The sequence below is a fragment of the Aythya ferina genome, assembly GCF_964211825.1.
Source record: "Aythya ferina genome assembly, chromosome: Z".
Lineage (NCBI taxonomy): Eukaryota > Metazoa > Chordata > Aves > Anseriformes > Anatidae > Aythya > Aythya ferina.
This window is the reverse complement of record NC_140299.1, coordinates 42,970,412-42,990,860: the sequence shown is the minus strand read 5'-3', so window position 1 is coordinate 42,990,860 and position 20,449 is coordinate 42,970,412. Positions and strand designations below refer to the sequence as shown.

The 20,449-nt window shown below is 39.2% G+C and overlaps 1 protein-coding gene across 5 annotated transcripts in view; it reads right to left on the bottom strand.

The window, feature by feature from the left end:
* The window catches only part of NTRK2 (neurotrophic receptor tyrosine kinase 2), a 204,189-nt gene that overhangs the window by 24,277 nt on the left and 159,463 nt on the right, over positions 1–20,449 (bottom strand). For all 5 annotated transcript variants that reach the window (XM_084505478.1, XM_084505480.1, XM_084505477.1 and 2 more), the window contains one exon: positions 19,805–20,039. In XM_084505478.1, the coding sequence (XP_084361604.1) occupies positions 19,805–20,039 (235 nt within the window). The remainder of the gene's footprint in view (positions 1–19,804; positions 20,040–20,449) is intronic.

Here is a 20,449-nt window from a genome sequence, read left to right as displayed (position 1 = left end):
TATTGCAAAACAGAGAGAGTAGGCAGTAGGTGAGCTTCAATGCTGATAACTATACATGTGATAAACAGGTGTAGTAACCTAGTAACCTGTATTTATACTCAGAACTGGCAGCTACAGCTCAGGCTGGAGATCTTGGAGCAATCTCTAAGAACTCAGTGAGCAGTAGCAGTCAGGAAAATTCAAGACATTGAGTATCATCAGCACAGGTACTAACAACAAGATGTAAGGGCATAATTCTGCTGTATGCTGTTCTGCTCTCCACAGCTCAAAGAGGATGTAATGTGCTGGAGAGGCAAAGAAAAAGGGAGCAAAAATGCTTAAGTTGAGGCTCATAAAATCATGAAAGTGATGGATAAAGCAAGGTCAACCAACAACAACTGAAGTACTGTTATTACCAAAGTCTGAAATACTGTAACAAGAGGACATTCCATTAAATTAGTAGGACATAAGTTAAAAACAGATACTTTTTTACATAATGGGTAGTAAAGTTATGGAACTTGATGTCACAGTTGTTAAGGCAGACAGTATCAGTAGGGTCAAAAACAAATTAGACAAATTCATGAACAGTTGATCCATAAACAGACAGTAACAGGAACTGGCGGGAATGTACCTAACATCCCTAATCCACAAATGATAGACTCTATAACAGTATAATTAAATGCCCACAAAAAGTGTCCAGGTTTACTTGCTCTCCCTAAAGAACATATTCTACAGCCATGTCATTGACAGAATACTGGGATAAGTAGACTTATGTGTTGTGATCTCATGATACTCACAACACCTTTCTTACATTAAACAATGGTACATGTATAACCTGCAATCACTTAAGGGCTTAGGATACTTTAGTTCAGACAGTGAAACACTTTCCTAACTTAATACCTTGGAGGAAAACAAACAAACAAACAACAAAACAAAACAAAACTTCAATTTTAAAATAAAACAGAAAAACATCTTTAAGAAATAAATATGTACATAAGTCATTGCTTGGTATTTTCATTCTGCTACAGTTCAAACCAAGGAATATCTTGCAGCTTTTCTGCAGTCAATCCAGAAGCCATCTCTTGCCTTGGTATTTCCATTGACTGAACAGGAACAACTGGAAAGGGTAAACTTTGCAATTATTAGATATGGACTACAAAGAAAAGTTGCTCTTCGTAATCTTCTCTTTCTAGTATCACTTTGGAGAGAGTGCAGATTGCTTAAAAGCAAGTGTGATTTATGCTTAAGAACCTCAATTTTTTGAAAGGCTGGAGTCTTGTGTGGATATTGAATTTGCTTGGGAAGGTTAGACAGTCAGGACAACATCCACCTCATCATAATGTGTATACTGTTTACATATGAGATGTCTCAATTTGAAGATGGGCCCAGTTTACTTCTTGCTTTCCCTGCTTCTTCTCATGTACTATGTGCATTTCACATTAGAAAGACTGAGTTAAACCTTCAATTTGGTAAGGAAATGAGGAAATATCCCCTGCATATTGAATGAAAATGTAATGGAGTGCATGAAGATCTTTGGCATTTCATAGCAAGAACTGAAGGTGCTGGAATCTTGAGCAGACAAACATAGATATATTCATTCCAGACTGAAAGACTCTGGCAATTGCCAGCTCTGCCAGCACTCCAAATATGCATTATGGAAAACAGTTTTAGTTCCATGATTTAATAATATTTTTTCCACAGGACCTCTGCTGAATTCTGTGTATTTGCTAGACTGTGCTCAGGATACGAGGGAACTGTTTAATATTGTTTTTTAATCTCATCACTCAAGTGTGTGGCCACCTGCCTAAGTTCTTCCGCATCTACTTTTACGCAAACACAACAGTTCCTTGCAACGTGTCAGCAATAGGATTTGACCCTCGAAGGTTTACAACTGCAGCAGAGACAACTGGTTCCTCAGCTATCCTACTAACTATACTATCTCCTATACTAGAAGAATGTAGAATGGGTCACCACTAAGACCAAGCATAGCCATTACAGCAAACCTAATCTTGTTGCCTCTTTGCTGACTTCTATAAGGAATGACACTTCCATTCCATTTTGGTGCATGTGAGATCCCCAGGAGGAGCATAAGCTGCTTTGTGAGGAATAAAATGGGAAATCTGTGGTGGAAGGGAATGTAGCCAATGTTCCCTACTACTGATGTAGGAGACAAGCTCTTCCCAGTAGTGTCCTAGAATGGCTTGAGCAATCATATAATCCCAAGCAGTGCACTGGAGAAGGTTAAGAGGACCTTTAACATTGATAAGTGTTTAGAAACCCACCCCCAGGAAAAGAATAATGTTCAAATCTGGGTATGCACATGCCTCTGCTCTTTTATGCACATGGTGGAACCAATTCTAGTGTTTACAAATCAAAACTTATTGAAAGCAAGTAATAGCTGTGTTTTTTAATTTGACGACCTCAGTATGACAAACTGGAAACTGTACTGATGAGTATTCTTCCTACAAAGCAGAAGAAAGAGTTGAGGTAAAGGGTGGAAATTGCAACTTACTAGTCGAATGCTAGAAAAATTCTGGAAGGACAACCAAATTTTTTCTGTTTTGTTTGTGTTTAATGGGGTTGGGGGATTTGCTATTCAGAGGGTAGTAATCTTTAAATAGTCCCCTGGTAATAACTATAATTTAACCTGTCTGTCCCCAGAAGTCTCCAGACTCCTTTTAAATTCTGAATAGTTGCTCTATAAAAGGCAGGAGATCATCCTATATAATTAAAATTACAGCTGCAGAGAGATACTCTCTGAGATTTCATTGTGGAACAAAAGCTCCACTGCCACCTTGGGACGTGTGTTTCCTGCCACTCAAGGTTCCCACTGCTCACAATGGAGAGCAAGACTAGACCAACACACCCAGACACCTACTAGAAATCAAGCAACTGATCTCAGTGCTGTTCAACCTGGTCCAGACTCAGCAACAGAAGAAAGGATGAAAACAGTAAGTGAAATTTAAGGCAACATGCCCTGGTCCCTTTCTAATAGAATACCTTCTAATGTAGGTGGTGCAGGGAAACATGGAGTGAGACAGAATTACTATTCACATTTTGAGAATAACAGATATAGATTTGCTTTATTACGTCTTCTGCCATTCTATCCAAGATAAGATTTAGCCTTTGTCCAGTTTAGCCATCTATACTCAGGAAAACTTGCAGATGGGTGTTCTGATCATCGTATCAGTGCTGGACTGCTGCTAGTTTCATCATCAGACTGGGGATCTCCAGAACTTGAAAACTCCAGGCACTGTCTAACGTTATAATGTTTTTGTGCTCTCTGTGAAAGTATGTGCAGAGAAGGGCGACGAAGCTGGTGAGGGGCCTGGAGAACAAGTCCTACGAGGAGCGGCTGAGGGAGCTGGGCTTGTTCAGCCTGGAGAAGAGGAGGCTCAGGGGTGACCTTATTGCTCTTTACAGATACCTTAAAGGAGGCTGTAGAGAGGTGGGGGTTGGCCTGTTCTCCCACGTGCCTGGTGACAGGACGAGGGGGAATGGGCTTAAGTTGAGCCAGGGGAGTTTTAGGTTAGATGTTAGGAAGAACTTCTTTACAGAAAGGGTTGTGAGGCATTGGAACAGGCTGCCCAGGGAAGTGGTGGAGTCACCATCCCTGGAAGTCTTCAAAAGACGCTTAGATGTAGAGCTTAGGGATATGGTTTAGTGGAGGGCTGTTAGTGTTAGGTTGGAGGTTGGACTCGATGACCTTGAGGTCTCTTCCAACCTAGAAAATTCTGTGATTCTGTGATTTTTGAGCAATGCAAATAGAATGTAATGATGAGTGTGATGAATTTGCTATACATTAAAATTCTAGTGAGAACCTCGTATAAACCAGCATAGAAGGCCCCATTTGCATGCAAAGCTGTAACTTTTTGATCTAAAAAAACCTTCACTGAACCAGCAAGGGTCATTGTGAACCTTGTCACAAACAGACATGCTACGCATGCTTTTAAGATGGTCATGGGCTGAAAAGATGGTAAGTTCAAATTGTTGCCCTTCTTGAAAAAAATTAAGATATGAAGGAAATAGGAGGAAGATATAGATGGACCATAAGAACTATTTGCTTGTATTCATCCTTTAATATCTTCTCCTGACTTTACCGTATGATAAAAAGAGGACACTGGGAGAAGACAATGACAAATAAATATTTGCTCGTCTTATGGTCAGACAAAACCATCAGTGAAACTAGAACCCAACCTCCCTACAATTTTGAAGGTTAAAGTGTAATAAATACTAATGAAAGTAAAGTGAGGACAGACTGCATGCAAAATTAAAAAATCAGAGAAAAAAAATTAAAAAAAGTCGTAGAGAGGATACAAGGTCTGAACTGATTTTTGTTGTGTGTATGGCCTTGCCAGCAGAGAGAGAAGCTAAAAAGTTACTAGAGTTGCATAGCTATTGACAAGTATTTTGATGAACCAGAAATATTTTCTCCTCAAAATTATTTTCTTGCCATAAAAAATCAGCAACTTTAAGCTTTCACAAATGCTTGTAACTCTTCTTGGTATACAAAGTGTACAAACCAAAGATGGGGTGAACTGATTCAGATTTCAGACTTTTATAAATTGCTCAGTACCACTTTAAAACAACAATTTCCTCTGTGGATTATAGGGTGTCCAGTAGCCTCATTCTTTTGATGGTTAGAAACCATCTCTAATTCTAATCTCTTGCTTAAATTCCTTCATGACCATTTTATGATTATCTGTTCCTTTGCAAACATCATCCTTCAAATATTTTTTTCTTCCCTAATGTTTATGTACATCTCTGATGCATTCATATAGTACTTAGAGAGTCTTAAACTCTCCTTCAACAAACACTAAGCCAAAGCATCTGATACTTCAGTTTGGAGGTATTCTGTCCTCTCAAAACCCAGGAAAATGGTTGATGGATATTTCAGGAGTTTTCTGCTGAGACTAGCAAGAGTAGGAGTAGGACCTTCTCTTTGGGCAGTAGTGCTGATTTATGCTACTTAAATTATTTCCTGAACTCTTAGTCTCCTGCCATAAAATAGGCTCTCCATTTCCCTCATTCTTCTAGGATATCTTCTTTATGTATGCTCCAGGTCTAGCTTTCATATTCTCAGTCCCATTAGCCACTTTGCCTGTATCTTTGTATTCATCACTGTTCTTTTAAGACCTTATGTTAAAAATTAATTTTGCTTCCAGGCCAAACTAACTCTCCTTTCCACATCATCATGTCTGTAGTGGTGCCACTTTCCTTCTTACTCTCTTTACAGTTGCGGGATCTTCTACTGTTTATTTTAATATCCTTTTCAACTTCAATCCCAAATGCTTCTTGGCACTTTTCACTGTATCCCTGTAGGTCCTAGCTTTATTTGTCTATTAGCCTTTCCCTGTGTGTTTTCACTTATTCCTAGTGTCCTTTGGGAGGTGAAATCACAGATAGTTCTTCAACCTACTGCTTTCTAACTCCTCTTCTGGTTTAGGGCCACACTTTTGCACTTTTTATTAAAGCAAATCCACATTTCCCCTCTACATAACTTGATCCTAACAACTAGTTCCTGCCTTTTCTCAGAGTTGACCCTCTGAAGCAGTAGACCAGTAAGAAAACACGGACACTCAAAATTTTGAGGTTAAAGTTATTCCAAAATCAGGTGTTTTGAGGATCTCAGGTAGTTTTAAAATCCATCGTTACCTCTCTGAGCTTGCTGCTTTTTGTCTTAAAAAGTATCTATTAAAGTGCAGTAAAATATTGCCAGATTAAAAGGGGAAAAAATATAATCAGGAAATAATCATTAGATTTATGCACATATTTTTGCTTGTGTTAATTAACGTGATGTTGTTTTCCATATCCCTAATGACAAAACCGAGTACATATGAACACAAGCCAGCAGCTTGTGTTCATATACACTATACAGCAGCTAACTTGGGTATTGTGAGTAGCACACACAGAGAAGTGTACGCCCCAGAAAAGGAGTATTCCCTCTGCTTCTGGCTAGCTTTGCAGTCTGTATCAAGCTCATGTCACAGCTTTGGAGCTAGCAGTGTCTGCAGAGTAGGCATACCTTCAGTCTCAGGTTGTACGGTGGAGCTGCATAAGCCTGTCTGTGACACTCCTTTTTATCTCCTAGCTTATGCAATTTTAGCTATGCTTAAGCTATATTTGAAGGGCTTCTCATTGCATGTAGTACAGCTTTATCTGCTGTGCAACCTTCAATTTCCTCCTCTCCTATTTTGTATTTTATTCTACTAACAAAAGCTGTTCAAGACAGAAAACAAGAGGGTTAATATTGCATAACAGGGAAGCATATACAACCTGGCTCAGATCCAAAACCACCATTTAGTCCCTCTCCAAACTGCCATGGAAACATTTGTTGTTCAAAACTGTATGCTCCTCCAGGCATGATAGATGTAAAATATCGCAACTGTGTGTCTATGCAAACAGGTAGGAGTTGTACAAGGTGGATCTTTCAATCACTTTCAACAGAATTCCCCCTGCAGAAGATTACAATATTAGGCCTGTATATCTTAAATATCTTGTAAGCTTTATGTTGTAGATTCAAGTAGTATCTGTTGGCTTTCCGCTGAGGGGCAAATTCCACTCACTGTGCACTGGCACTGAGCTTTATTTTAACATGGTTATGTTTTTCCCACACAATTACTCAACACTACATTCTTTTATCTGAAAAAGGCTGATATGGCATGAGACACCAGTCCTAGAATATGTGAGGATACTCAAGGAGCATGGAAAAACCATTTGACTGAAAAATGCTAAATTCCATTTTTCATTGGTGCTTTCAGTGCAGAAGACAAGACAAGACATGTTGCCAAAATTATGACATGAAATATTCAGCTCTATTTTGATCTCTCTTTTTTTCTCTGTGTCTTGTTTTGCTAAAGATGATTTAAAACTCTGCTTGCTGAATCCAAAAAACAAACAGCTCATGCATATGACAGGATGCCAAGAATGCAGGACCCTGCCCTTTGCTTAGCTCACAAGCAAGAAAAATCTCCTACAATGATACTGCCAGCCAGCTATGCTGCACTAAATCTCACCATCAGAAAATAGCACTGGCAGCATAATCAGATGCAAAAGAACTGCATGCAAAGCAGTAACTTGCAAAGAGCCCAGCCTATCAGTTATCCTTTCAAAGTGACTTGGTGGTGACAGGCATCTGGTCTATCAATTGGGAAAGAATCTCTATTCTCCAGGTTAACATCACAGTTTTATTTTGTGGGATTAGGCTGAGGCAGTATAAGAAAGGTAGATGACAAAAACAATATGGCAAATGATTTGTAATCATCACGTCTGTCATTTGTGTTTCCTCTTGTTTTTTTTTTTTTTTTTTTGGCTGTTTATACTGGCAGTGAAACAATTGCAAGATTGATGTGTTATCAAAGAATATCTGGCAATATTTTTAATGAACAGTTCTTTATCTTCTCAACATTCTATCACCAAAAAAAAAAAGAAAAAAATGAAAAGAAAATAAGAGCAAGTTCTTTGCCATGACAAATTTTCACCCTTTCTGTGTATAACATTAAATCCAGATTTATAGGAACTTAATATTGCATGTTATAAAGTAGTTTGAAGGAGTCCCTTCATACATACATGTATACCTTAGAGTGGACAAAATGATGTTATAAAAAGACCTAATAAGGAAGGGAGAATAAGGCTCCACCATATTTTACATATCAGTTGAAAAAACAAAACAAAACAAAACAACGTCCCCCTTTCCCTCCCCCCAACCTATGTTTCCAGCAAATCATTTGCTTCACATTGTGTCATGCATGGATTGGATCAAAAGCTCATCACAGTTGTGATTTTTTTCCCTTTTAGATATAACAATGAACAAACAAGTAAAACAGATGTAATACCATCACAAAGTTGCAGTTAGTAAGGATAAAGGTAAAAGTCCTGTCCCCAGTGATGTCAGTTCCCGTTTTCCCAGTGAACTGGAGCCGGACAAGTTTTCAGTCTCTGAATATGTATGAATATGTCTTTCTGTCTTCAATAAAAATTGTACGGGCTATAAAACTAACTATTTAGATCATATTCATTTTCAGTAGCAACAACAACAACAACAACAACAAAAAGTATCTTGTGGTTAAAAGCATCTTGGTCTCAAGCTCCCTTTAACTCTAAATGGCTTTTTATACATTTTATTTTCACCACATACTCCTTTATTAGTAGTATTTTACTCCCTTAAATAGTAGAGAGACTCAATATTTTTGTAGATGCAGTTTTGCAGTCTTTTATTCTATTATCAAAAGTCTTGCACTACAGCTCTTCCTTACGGTCATAGCTTCTAATCATGTGATTATGTGACTAATCGAGGTGACATTTATTTAAGAATGTACACTTTCAGGCCCTGCAGTTGTGGAGAAAATCTTGAGTACAGCTATGTAGTATATGGGACTGAAATAGGATTTCATGAGACATCAGGACCTCTCCTAGGTACCTCAAATGACTATTCTTTTAGCTTTTTCCAAAGTGTATCTACCTCTACCTTGAAAGCAGCTGGGCTTTATGCTGAAAGGGTGCTTTCAGGCTTAATTCTTATACTTACAAAATTTGCATTTATACTCTCAATCAAGCCAGTGCATACCTATTTGTTTCTGAACCAGCTAAACAGACCTTTAGCTTGAATAGCTCTTTAACACCAATGAATACTTTACTCCAATATATTTCTCATTCACAATTCTTGCCCTTAGCAAAAGGGACAAAAAAAAAAAAAAAAAAAAGATACTTTATGGATTTTAGCACTGTTTTTTTTTTTTTTTTTGTTTAAGTGAAAGAATTTAAGTTGCTCTATTGAATTGATGTGTATAGAAGTAATTCAACTAATGTCTCTTCTAATAATTAGAGCTAGCAATATTTTCCACTGCTGGTATGGAAAAAAAAAAGTCAGAGCATGTATTTTCTGTAACAGTGCTGAAAATGGTTTTGTTTCATCAACATCAGCAAGGATAAAGATTTATAAAGATTACTGCTGACCATTCTATTAGTTGCCTTCAAAAATTGGAGCCACAACTTTACTGTTTTTCATGACTCAATTCTGTATAAGGTGGCTTAGGCAAACTCCTCAGAAGCAAAATTAATCTCAAAAAGGGTCCTGACTTCATACGGTTAGGTACCAATTTGGATTAGTTTCAACAAGTGTTGGAGTTCCTGGTCACATGATGCAAATCAGAATACAGCTCCTTGAACAAAACCACACTCAAGTAGTCTTTCCTCATAATTGCCACAAAGGTAAAAAAAAAAAAATACCACAGCAAACTAAAAGTGTGATTATTCTAAGTCAAACTAAGTGTTGAAATACAATTTAAGGACTAACTACATTCATCAGCAAAGAGAACAGATGCAACTCATGCCAAGTCACACATTTCCTTAGGCCCATCCACTCACCACGTTAAACCTCTAACCAACATAAATGCACATTGGGGAATAGCTTGAGAACAACACAAAGATGCAGGACTAAATAAGGAAATAGTTTTCAAAACTTCATTTGTATCACCTCTTATGCAAGCTCAGATAGAGGTACCATACTCTGTCTGACCAGAATCAATGGGTCCGATTCTGCACCCAAATCACAGGCAGGAGACATTGCTGTTGCAATATCAAGCCCAGGATGACATGTACAGGAACAGAGGAATATGAACTGTTTGCATATCAAATTTAATGCAAGATCTTCAAATTAACAAAGGCTGGACAGCAGCTTTGCAAGGATACTGTTCACTGGCAAGTAAATAGTAACTTCTAGAAGTAAATTCAAAAGTATTAAAGTAGAAATTTTTCTTGAAAGCATTTCTCTGCATTGGGAAGAACAAAGTTACTTCCTACTTGTGGCTTTTCTTCTGCAGATCTGTTTACTCATCTGATGGAGATATAAGCATTCAAGTCAACCTGAGCATTGCTGATTTTCTTTTTTAAGATCAACCCTTGATATCAGATGCATCTCCCCTCATTCATCATAAAGCAGGCCTTCATCTAATCCTAAAAGTTTGGGCACGGCTAGAAGCTTGACAGCATTTTGTAAAAGTTTTGGCTCCCTATGTAAGACTATATTAAAGCAAAGCCAAGTTATCGCTGAAGATTAAGTACAAGTTCCTGGGCCTGCCAGATGCAAAATCATCTCACTTTTGAGGTCCTCACCTTTTGGCAAACCTGGAAACTGTCCTGACAACCTCTCAAAAACTTCAGCACTCTTCATGACGTCTGATACTAAACAGGCTTTGGAAAGGTATATGGGTTACAACTATATAAAAAACCTAGAGCATGCTCACATCACTTCTCTGTCACCAACGTCAACAGGCTCAGACAGGTCTATTTCAAACAGCCGAGGGACCCAGAAGGTAGTGGAGACCTAAGCTACCTGCAGTACAACACATTGCTTCCCTTCTTTGCAATTTCCACTCACCATCAGTTGCTCTTTCCTATGTGTGCACTGATCTACAGAACCATATTTTCAGGCTCCACTCTATATTGCTAGCTGATGTTGTCCTCATCTTCTTGATCCATTCTGTTACATATAGTATTTCAGCCTAATTATCTAACTCTTCCTTTCTGTGTTTCCTGAGTTCTGTACGCCAAGAGACTGCCAATTGTCCTCTGGACCTAGGAAAAAAATGCATGTTTAGGAAAACTGCTTAGCAACTGCTTTCCTTTCTGCAAGGAGGGAGCCTATTAGCATAAGAAAATCTTCCAGCTGGAAGCCAGCAAAGACTCTGCTGGGAGGCGAATCTGTGACCAGTCCTCAAAGGAGAACTCAGCTTAGCCCTGCTCCCTCTGGGTGGCCTTTCTGTGCTGACCCCACCATCAGCAGGGGCAGTGGCGTGGCCGCACAAGGTGCACCAGTGCTCTGCTGCAGCCCAGAGCTGCCGCTCCACTTTCTGGGTCTGCTCACAGTGTTCCCAGAGAGCTTTTTCTCATTTTGTTCCCACTTCTTCTCCTCACACTGTGTGCATCACACATCACAGTCAACAGCTTCAGCTGCTAACCTTTGGAGTTCTGTCATTTGCTTTGCAGATTTCCTGCCAAAAGTGACTGTCTGTACCACTATAGTACAGTATCTTTTTTTCCAGATATTTACAAATGCTTCCTTACCACAATTACAGAGTGACATTAGTAGTCTGCACAAGGAGCTAGCCCGTGAAGCAAGACTACAGAACTCACTTCATTATTTCTCTTGTTATTCTATGCCTGTTCTCTAGAAAATGCTGCCTGTAAACTCACTCTCTAAAACCCTGTGCTAAACACTGGCTCTTGATAAAATCATAGGAGCTAGTCCCCACTAATCATCAAACTATGATCCGGCAAATTGTGAATGGGGTTGGGATTAAGGACACGGCCCTCTTATGTGCTAAACATTTCAGCAGCAGCCAAATCTTTCCAGCACCTGCAAAGATGGCTTTGTAGGGCTGCACTGCTACTTAATGGATTACAGTTCTGCAAAGCTCTACAAATTGCAGTTCGTAAAGCTAATTTCAATGTGTGATTCACTGCTTTCCTGCAATTTATATCCATATGTGTGGTTATTTTTAAGAATGATTCAGTTTTGTATATATAATTTTAAAAGGACTTTTAAAGTTAATGAGCATCTGTGCTAAGAGCCCCTTAACAGAAAAGCTTGTGTCAGCCACCAGTGATGCTGACTGTGTAAACTTCCTGCTATTCTATAGGCATGCATATAGATCTTAAGGCTCTTACCTCCTGCATTCATCAGGAATAACCCTCCTGAAATCCACAGAATAAAAATGACTTTAAAATGGAGTGGACAAAACCAGAATTTCCATCTCTTTGAAAACTGTAATATCTGCTTTATAATCAGAGTAGGAGCAAACCATAAATTCTCAAAGCTTTTAACAGAAGCAAACAGAGGGAAAATTTCTAACCACTTTGGTTAAGATTTTGATCAGCATACACTCAGAACTTTCAGCAATAGTGTAGGTCAATAGAATTTCTGTATCTCATAGTGTAATTTTCTAGGTACTGGTTCCTGCCTGAACATCTTTTCTCAAGACAAACTAGTTTTTAATGACTATTTCTTGATATCCTGCATATGAACCATGCTGGCATAAATACATCAGGGACAGATTTCCAAAGGAAAAGACTGGTCACAAAAGCAAGTCCACTATGCTCTAGCTTTTCTTTCAATCAGCTCCATTTTTTAGCCTTGTCATTATATTCTTCTGGTTTTGCCCTCGTGGATCTCACAGACTGAAGGAGAATGTGCTCAAGAAACAGTGGAACTTGTTTCCTGGTTGCACATTTCATGTGAGAGGGGTCTTAAAATGCAGCAAAACAAAGTATACCACAACCTCTCAGTGAAAAACTCATTTTCTATATTACTGTCTTGTCAATAAAACTGCAAGATGGAGCTTAGTAGGAACTTGCTGTTAAACGTGTGATACTACACATGCTGGACATCTGATGTTTCTTCTCCTAACACTAATATGGAAAACTTTCTGGGACTCCCCTTTTAAGATCAGTGTCAGTGGAAACAGATGAAGACAGAACCATAAGCAAGACCAATGACCCTGATGTGAAGAAGATGAGAAAACTCCACTGGGAAGTGACTGCTTCTATTGCCATGCTAAAAATGGCAATAAAAATAGAACTACACCTGCTTGAGACAAAGCTGCCTTTGGACACTCTGTGTAGCACTGAGCAGGTCACTAAGCTGCAGCTCAGGAAGAAGCACCAACAGTCTGGGATGTGTAAAAGCAAGCACTGTAAGGAGCACGCTTCCTGCACATAATAAAATATACTCTCACATGGCCAAATAGCAACAGGCATTGTCCTTTAGCATCAGGATGTTGTGGTGTATTAAAGTTTCTGAATGATGACATAGTAGTGACTTTCAGAAAGCCTCTGACAGCCCTCTAGAACCATTAGGCTTAATTCTGTTTGCAGTTATTTTAGTGTAAGTTCAAAAATACTGCACTGACTTCAAGGAGACCTAGTTTAGATTTACATCTCTGTAGCTGCCCCACTATTTCCTGTATTGTTTCCAGTTGCATGAAATCATCTGTGCATGTCCTCCAGGGCTGCTGGAACCCTCTGTCCTCCCCAGCACTACACATGATGCAATGAGCCTCTGACGGAGGAGGAGAGACGAAAAGTCCATGTAGGGAAGCAGATAATTTCCTTTTGAGCAATGAATGCAAAAATAGCAGCTAATAAAAAGCCTTCAAACTGTGCCTTCAAACTGTGACAATTCAATACACACACCTACGAGGATGCCTTGACAAGCTGGTTGACTTCTCAGTAACTCTTTCTTGTTTTCTTTAGTGCAGCCTCCTCCAAACACCCCCACATAGGTATTCAGCTCTGTAGTGACAGCTGAAACCTGCAGGTGTTTGCTGCTACTGCCCTTTCGGAACAGACAAACACTTGTTCCTCACTGTAAACATTTGCATGGTGGTGCTTGCCTGGCTAGTTATAGCCCAAATAATGATGAACCAGCCTTTTCTTTTTTTAGTCCATTGCTGTCATGCATTAATTCTCTTTGCAAACAGGCATTTGGTACTGGAAATAACTTAAGTGATATCATTCTCTGGTGGTTATTTTACTAGCATTATCTTTTAGCAAATGTTTCATATAAAGAGTCACTAGAAAACCATATTATGCAGTCGCCAGAAATACAGCACTCTACAATATTAAGTATTAGGCTCACATGTGAAGGAGGGACTGTGCCTAGCAGCCAAGAAGCTCTTTTCCATTTCACTATTCTAATACCAATGTTGTTTCACTGTCTTCAAAACCAATATTCTGTTTTTTTCAGAGTAACACAGGAGATCAGAATCGGGCTTCCTTGCCAAGGGCTGTAATATTCCCAGGGTCAAAATTGTTTCTTAAAGGGTTTTTGACCTTTTTATGTAGAAAGAAGGTCTGGAAACTGGGTATTTTTAAAGTTGGCATAGAATATCAAATTGTGTAATTCTTAGTTTCTCTGGAAGTTTTCCTTGGAGTCTAAGAAGCATAACAACTTCTCACATCTTAAATGAAAGTTGCATGGGTACGCTATGTTTCAAGAAGATATCCTTTCCCAAAATACTTATTTAACATTAACTAGAATTGATCAAGAAATAAAACACTAAGAAACAAAGACACAAAAATCTAGGAAACTTGCAAGTCTATCTCACTCCCTTGTCAGTTTACTTTTTGGTTCCACTATTCTGTTTCTTTAGTTCTTTACTCACCATCAACTTAGACAAGACCTGAATTTTAATTAAAAAATAAAAAATAAAAATAAAAAGCAGCCCCCAAAGAAGCTAAAAATAAATGAAAGACGACAGTCTCTCTCAACCACCAGAGGTACAAGATGTGCCAGCCACTCACTTAGAGACTGAAACCAAAAACTTCAGAAAAGAGGATGTTCTTCATTTGAAAGCCACAGAATATGAGAGTGGCCCAGGGCACTGTTTGACAATACAGTGACTGTATGCCAATATCACACAGGCTATGTGAGTCTAGGATGTACTGTGCAGTGCATTTTCATTAGAGGCAGGGAAGTATTTCTGGTCCAAGAAAAGGCAAAAACCTTATTTGGAAAATACTGCTCAGAGCTCTTGTGATGTCTGAAACGGAAAGAGACACTTAAACTGTTGTTTCACACACTGAAAGATGTAAGAGAAGGCTACTGGGAGAAGAAAAAAGAACCTTTTCTCCTGACAGTTTGCCTTGTTTAACCATCCAAAACAGTCTGGGAGGGGAAAGCATTACTTTTTCTAAAAACATTTGACAAATTAAAGCTAGGAAGAGAGAATAATGCTCTCTGTTGGAGAATAATGTGATCAAGTGGGTGTACACTGGTCATGAACTAATTTTGACTACTTATTAAGATTTGCAGCCAGGACGAGTGAGAGGTTCTGGAGCAGCCTTCCAAGGAAGGCCCCATCATCAGGATCCTATTTATTTTCAATGTCCACCTTGGAAAATTAATGGGAGGGGCTGTATAATAATCAAGAGTGTTCTAGGAATTGGACATTCAAACTTCAGAGATAGAAGACTGCTGCTGTCCAATTTTGTACTATACGTGAGAGAGAGATCTGAAAACAAGGTTGTCGGCACTATGCAGGTTGGACCATATTTATGTGCAACTAACCTATTTCTTCAGGATTGGCATCGGTCTCCTGCATTTTTGTTTTACCTCTTGTTGCATGGTGTGGATCTGTGTTAAGCTCTGTTCCCCCACTGCTCTGAGGCACTGAGGACAGATGACATTCATAAACAGGATATTGAGCCAGATGTGCTCCAATGGTTGTTACTAGACCCCAGAAATGCCAGGCTGGTGTAGCTGGTTTGAGCACTCATAACATTATGCCAAACGGAACCATTACTTGCCAAAAGGTAATTCTGACTGAGACAGACTTACAGGGATTGTTGTCACCATCTGTTTTATGTCAGGGGTGATTGACTTTGGAAGACATCTCAGAAATTTTTGTCAGAAGATTTCTTTTTAGGGACCAAGGACAGCATTGATACCCTTGACATCTCTTCCTCTTTTCCCTTGGCAGATTGGAATTTTCATAAGATTTGGTGCTAAGGGTGTTAATGAGTATTGAGGTTTTCCCTGTGACTTGAGGAGGTCTCAGGCTCTTGTCACTCCTCTTGCCCTTAACACCTAATGTATAGATTTCTGCAGTGGAGAAAGGCTTAGGCTAATTCGACTTTTAAACCTCTCTGTAGCTTTTGGACAAGTTGGGCCTAAAGATGAAAACTTTGCTAATAGCTCCAGGTTTCTGATAGCTCTTTCTATGGTTTGTACAAGCAGAGATATAGAGTCCTTATTTTCTCTACTGTTCCTTGCACTGTTGCATAAAGGCAAGTTAGTTATACAATAGCTAAACAGGGATTACACAACTTAGCTCCATAAATCTAAATCAGAAACAGAGTTTCTGTTCTGCACTGGGCAGACATAACGTGGAAGGGTGAACTTCTGGTCCTAATGAAGTTAATGCCAAAGCTCTTACTTACTTCAGTGAGATCACAGTTTCATGCAAGATCTTGGCTCAAGCTTGCAGCTGGCTGACCAGGCTGGATATTTAAAGCATATCCCTGTTAAGTTTTTCCAAGTACTGAGGTGAGATGACCTTCTTTTTTGTGTTTGTTTGTATATGATAAGAAAATGTAGAAAAGTATTTTAAGACCAAGTACTGAGCAGCAGCTGCAAACTTCAACTCTGAGCCTAAAAAGGTCCTGAAGTATTTTCTGAGTGCAAGGAAGTATACTAGCAATCTGGTCATTCCCATGCTTTAGTATCAGTACGTCAAGCCACTGAAGGCTGCTGATGAGTCACATTATTTGAGTATCAGAGGGAAAGAAGGGAAACTCTGACTTGTGAGTGTTGGGAGTCCAAGCAACAAAAAACAGACATCAACGTCAACAAAACAAGTAAAAGTCCCTAATGAACCTGAGACCTAAACTCTGCAAATAAATAACGTCATGAAGTGATGCACTGTGCTACAAGGCCTGCAGTGCAGCAGTCACTGGAGCTTTTTGGCACATGGATGAAACTAATTATTTGACAGTTGCTTTAGTTTGACCTGAGGTGGATGGCAGTGCAGGAGAGGAAAAGGCATTGCAAATTCTTCGTGATCATCTGGGGTGACTTTTGAAAACTATTGCTGTTTCACTGTTAGCATGTATATCAGGACTCTCTCCACCCCCCAGATGTCTGATGAAAAAGGAAGGAAAAAAGAAGGGAGGAAGAAAAGAAGACGTTGTGTGTAACCAGAGCCACGCATGACATGCATTCTGAACCCAAGGGATATTTCTCCCTCTTTCTCCCTCAAAACTCTTTTAACTACTGAGCTGCTTCAATACAGAGTATCATTAACAATCTGACAGCAAACAAGTACTGGTGACCATCCTTATCTTACAGAAACAAACAATGAATAATCATCTTGGGCAAATCTAGCATCCTGACAAGGTGGTAGGATTTCAGTAAACAGACTCCAGTGCCTTAACAAACACAAATACCAAACACAAATACCAAACTGCAGAGCTTTTTGAAGCTGTATAAATCCTTCCAATGAACATCAGATAAAGTTGTCAAAGTTGGGGAAGAATTTCTTCTGTGCATACAATTAAGTCTGACCAGTTAAAAGAGACTTACCCTGCTATAAGCAATTAGTTATGGTGGGTCAGTGCCATCCCAGTGTCATCAATTAATTTCATTGCTTAGGCCTGCCATAGACATAATTGTTAAGGCAACATTCTGGAAAGTCATCATAGCCTTAGCCTTGACTATTTCACAGTCAGACTCTGGCTAGCCCATATATGGCCCAAGCTGTGCAGTCAAAAACCTCAAAGACTCAGCTGTGGCTTCCAGCTTTTAACAGTGTGAAATACAGTGGCAAGGCAGTCTGTGGCTCTGTCTCTCCTCTGTACCAGCTAAAAGACAGCTGGAACGTGCGGGGTTGGAGAAATGATCCTTTTAAATTTTCTCTCTGTTCAAAACAAATGACTACACAACTTGAGGTTTCATACATTTCCATCATACTGCAAACTTACTTCATCAATTTGGGTGGAACCATGATATTTATATTTTCATTCATCACCTCTGCCATATGTCTACATCTTTCTCCCTTCAACCACATTTGTGTCTTTTACTAATGCCTCTTTCCACTTTCCTTTTCCTTTTTCTTTTACATTGCTTAATGAACTGACTTATTCATTCCCTCTCTCACACCCATTACTGCATCCTCTTCAAACACTGTCCTTTTCTTCCTTTCCTTCTCCCCCTCTCTTCTCATTCCTTTATTTCTTCCTGGACCACACCGATCCTCCCTTGGCCTCAAAAGAATGATGTGAAGAAGGGAGGGGGGGACAAGAAGAAGAAGAAGAAGAAGAAGGAAGAGGAAAGGAGAGAATCACTCTGAAGAAGAGGCAATGAGAAATGCAATGAATCACTTGCATGAGGTACTTTGAAAAGCACCCCATGACTGTCCAGGCTACCAGAACCTCCCTATGTCATGTTTCAGGCAGGACAAAATCCTGGTCTTGTTCTAAACTCCTCCTTCATTTGGTAAAAGCTTTGCTTGAGTGCTGATGCATAAAACTCAAGGATTAAAGCCAGAAGAACATGAGGAGGTAAGGTGCCACCAAAGCCACTACACCAATGTTTGCACCAAACCTCAGCTGTCCCCAGGAAGCCTGTATGATTACCTAGTTTCTACCCCTTTTGCCTGTAGTTTTTCTGCAGCAGGATTTTTTTTTTTTTTCAAAAATTAGAACAAGACAAAGCATTTATTTTTCAAAAATGCTGTTCTTGTCAAGGTTTTTGCAAACACTTACTATTAAGCATGAACATTCATTCTTAATTCTAATGATGAACTGGTAAATAAATCCAGTCTCACTAAAATACATAACATAGATATGTCTCCAGTCCCAGCAAGTACTGTTCATTTGTCAGAAGCAAAATCAAGAAAGCCTTTGTTGCTCACTGGTGTCTTTGCGAACACAGAGTCAGTGATTACTATCCTATGTATTTTTCCAAGTTCTGAAATGAAGTCATGCTTGTTTTACATTGACCAAATAGCTTGAAGTGCCAAGTTTCCAAAATAACAGAATATAAGAGGAGTCTGGTTCATGTGTTTACAAATTACTAGGTTTGCCTTCTAAAATAAGATAAGAGGAACAAAGAACAGAGAAAGCTTATTTCTCAGCTGTTAAGAAAAACAATACACAACAAATAATTTTTGTGTGCACCCTCCTCTGCCCTGTCAGGCATCAGTTGGATGTAAAATCAATCTCTTTTCAGGCATCCGACAAACACTGGCACAGAGGTGACACTGTCATTTTATGGACACTGCAACCCAGTTAGGATGGATAAGGAAGAGTCCTTCATTTTACCTAAAAAGAAGTCACTGATAATAAGTGATGTGAGAGGCACATACAGAGAATGTGCTTCGAAGAGACTGAGTAGCTTATTTTACAAGATACATACAGTTCCAGCACCCACAAACTAACAGCTTGCCCATGGATTGCCTTCTGCAAGCCATAAAAACCTGATAGCTGCAGTTCCTACTCATGAAGCTACACATGTGGTAATCAACTACCTGACTTGTCACGTAGTACAAAGACAGCATCAGTGATACTGATTAATGTACAGGGTCCTGTTAATCCTAGCAACTCTAGGAACCCTTTACAAACTTTACACATCATTATACCACAACTGAGCCTAGGGAATACAACCTGGGCCAGAATCTGAACATGCACCAAGGGCTACTCTTACCCACTACTTAGTTATCACCCTCACCAGAGTGATGCAAAACAGTTCTTCAACCATAAGCAGTAGAATTAAAGAATAGGCTTAAGGCAGGAGAAGCTTGCAGATAGCTTTAAATGAACTGAGAAGTTAATAATTTCTGAACTAGTCTTTCCATGAGCGAAATAGCTCATTCAGCACTGCTATCTGCTACTTACAGCTACTCAAATAAACTTTATAATGGAACATCATAAAATACCTAAAAGAAACAATTTCCACTTGTATGAGAAACATATGATAACATATTTCAATAACTCAGAAGTATTGGGCCAGATCTGATTACCCACTCTTCCTTCCTATCTGCTTCGTTTTCGTCTTCGCTACAGCCAAACAACCATGTAAAATTTCTGCCCAGAAAGACCTTCCTATCTTTTACTATTAGAATTTAAAGTCATCGCACATAAACAGGACATGCCAATCTTATTCTGATTAATTTGCTCCAATTTTACTGGAATGTTGTAACCCAAAACCAGGATCTCCGTATACCAGCCTCAAAATTACCCAACAGTGTAAAACCAGAATCTGTCACATCAGTGTGGTATGATTACTGAACCAGACCTCAGTTGTTAGCACTTACAGCAGTTCACTTACCCTATAGTAGTCCGTGCTGTACACATCTCTAGACATCCCAAAATCCCCAATCTTCACCAGTAGGTTCTCACCAACCAAGCAATTCCGGGTAGCAAGATCCCGATGCACAAAGTGCTGTGATGCCAGGTAAACCATACCAGCTGCAATTTGCTGGGCGATATGAAGCATCTGGGACTGTGTCAGCTCGGCTGGACGGTTGCCTTCTGCCATCAGTACTGCATCTGGACCATGTGCCCTGCATCAAAATATAAGCTGATTAAGTGACAGGCCACTTGCAAGCTACAGAGGTAAAAGGTATTAGTGAGACAAAAACCACAAAAGTAACTTACTCAATTAAAAGAAAAAAAAAAAAAAAAAGGTGGGGGCTATAGATTCATTGATGAAATAGAAATAATTTGTCTCTTGGCTTTTTTGACTTTCTGTTTTCCTTCCCTGTGTGAAAGACAGGTGGTTTGAAGAACATATTACAACAGGTACATATACTGCTCATGAAAATAAGGCAGCTGGATTCATAATACCCCCTATCCTAAATCACCACCTTTCTCCTGTCACATCCTGGTAACTCAAAGATACTGATATCAGCATTCCTATGTACACAATTTTATGATAAGCATTGCTATCCAATCCTTAGCCAACTAATAAGAT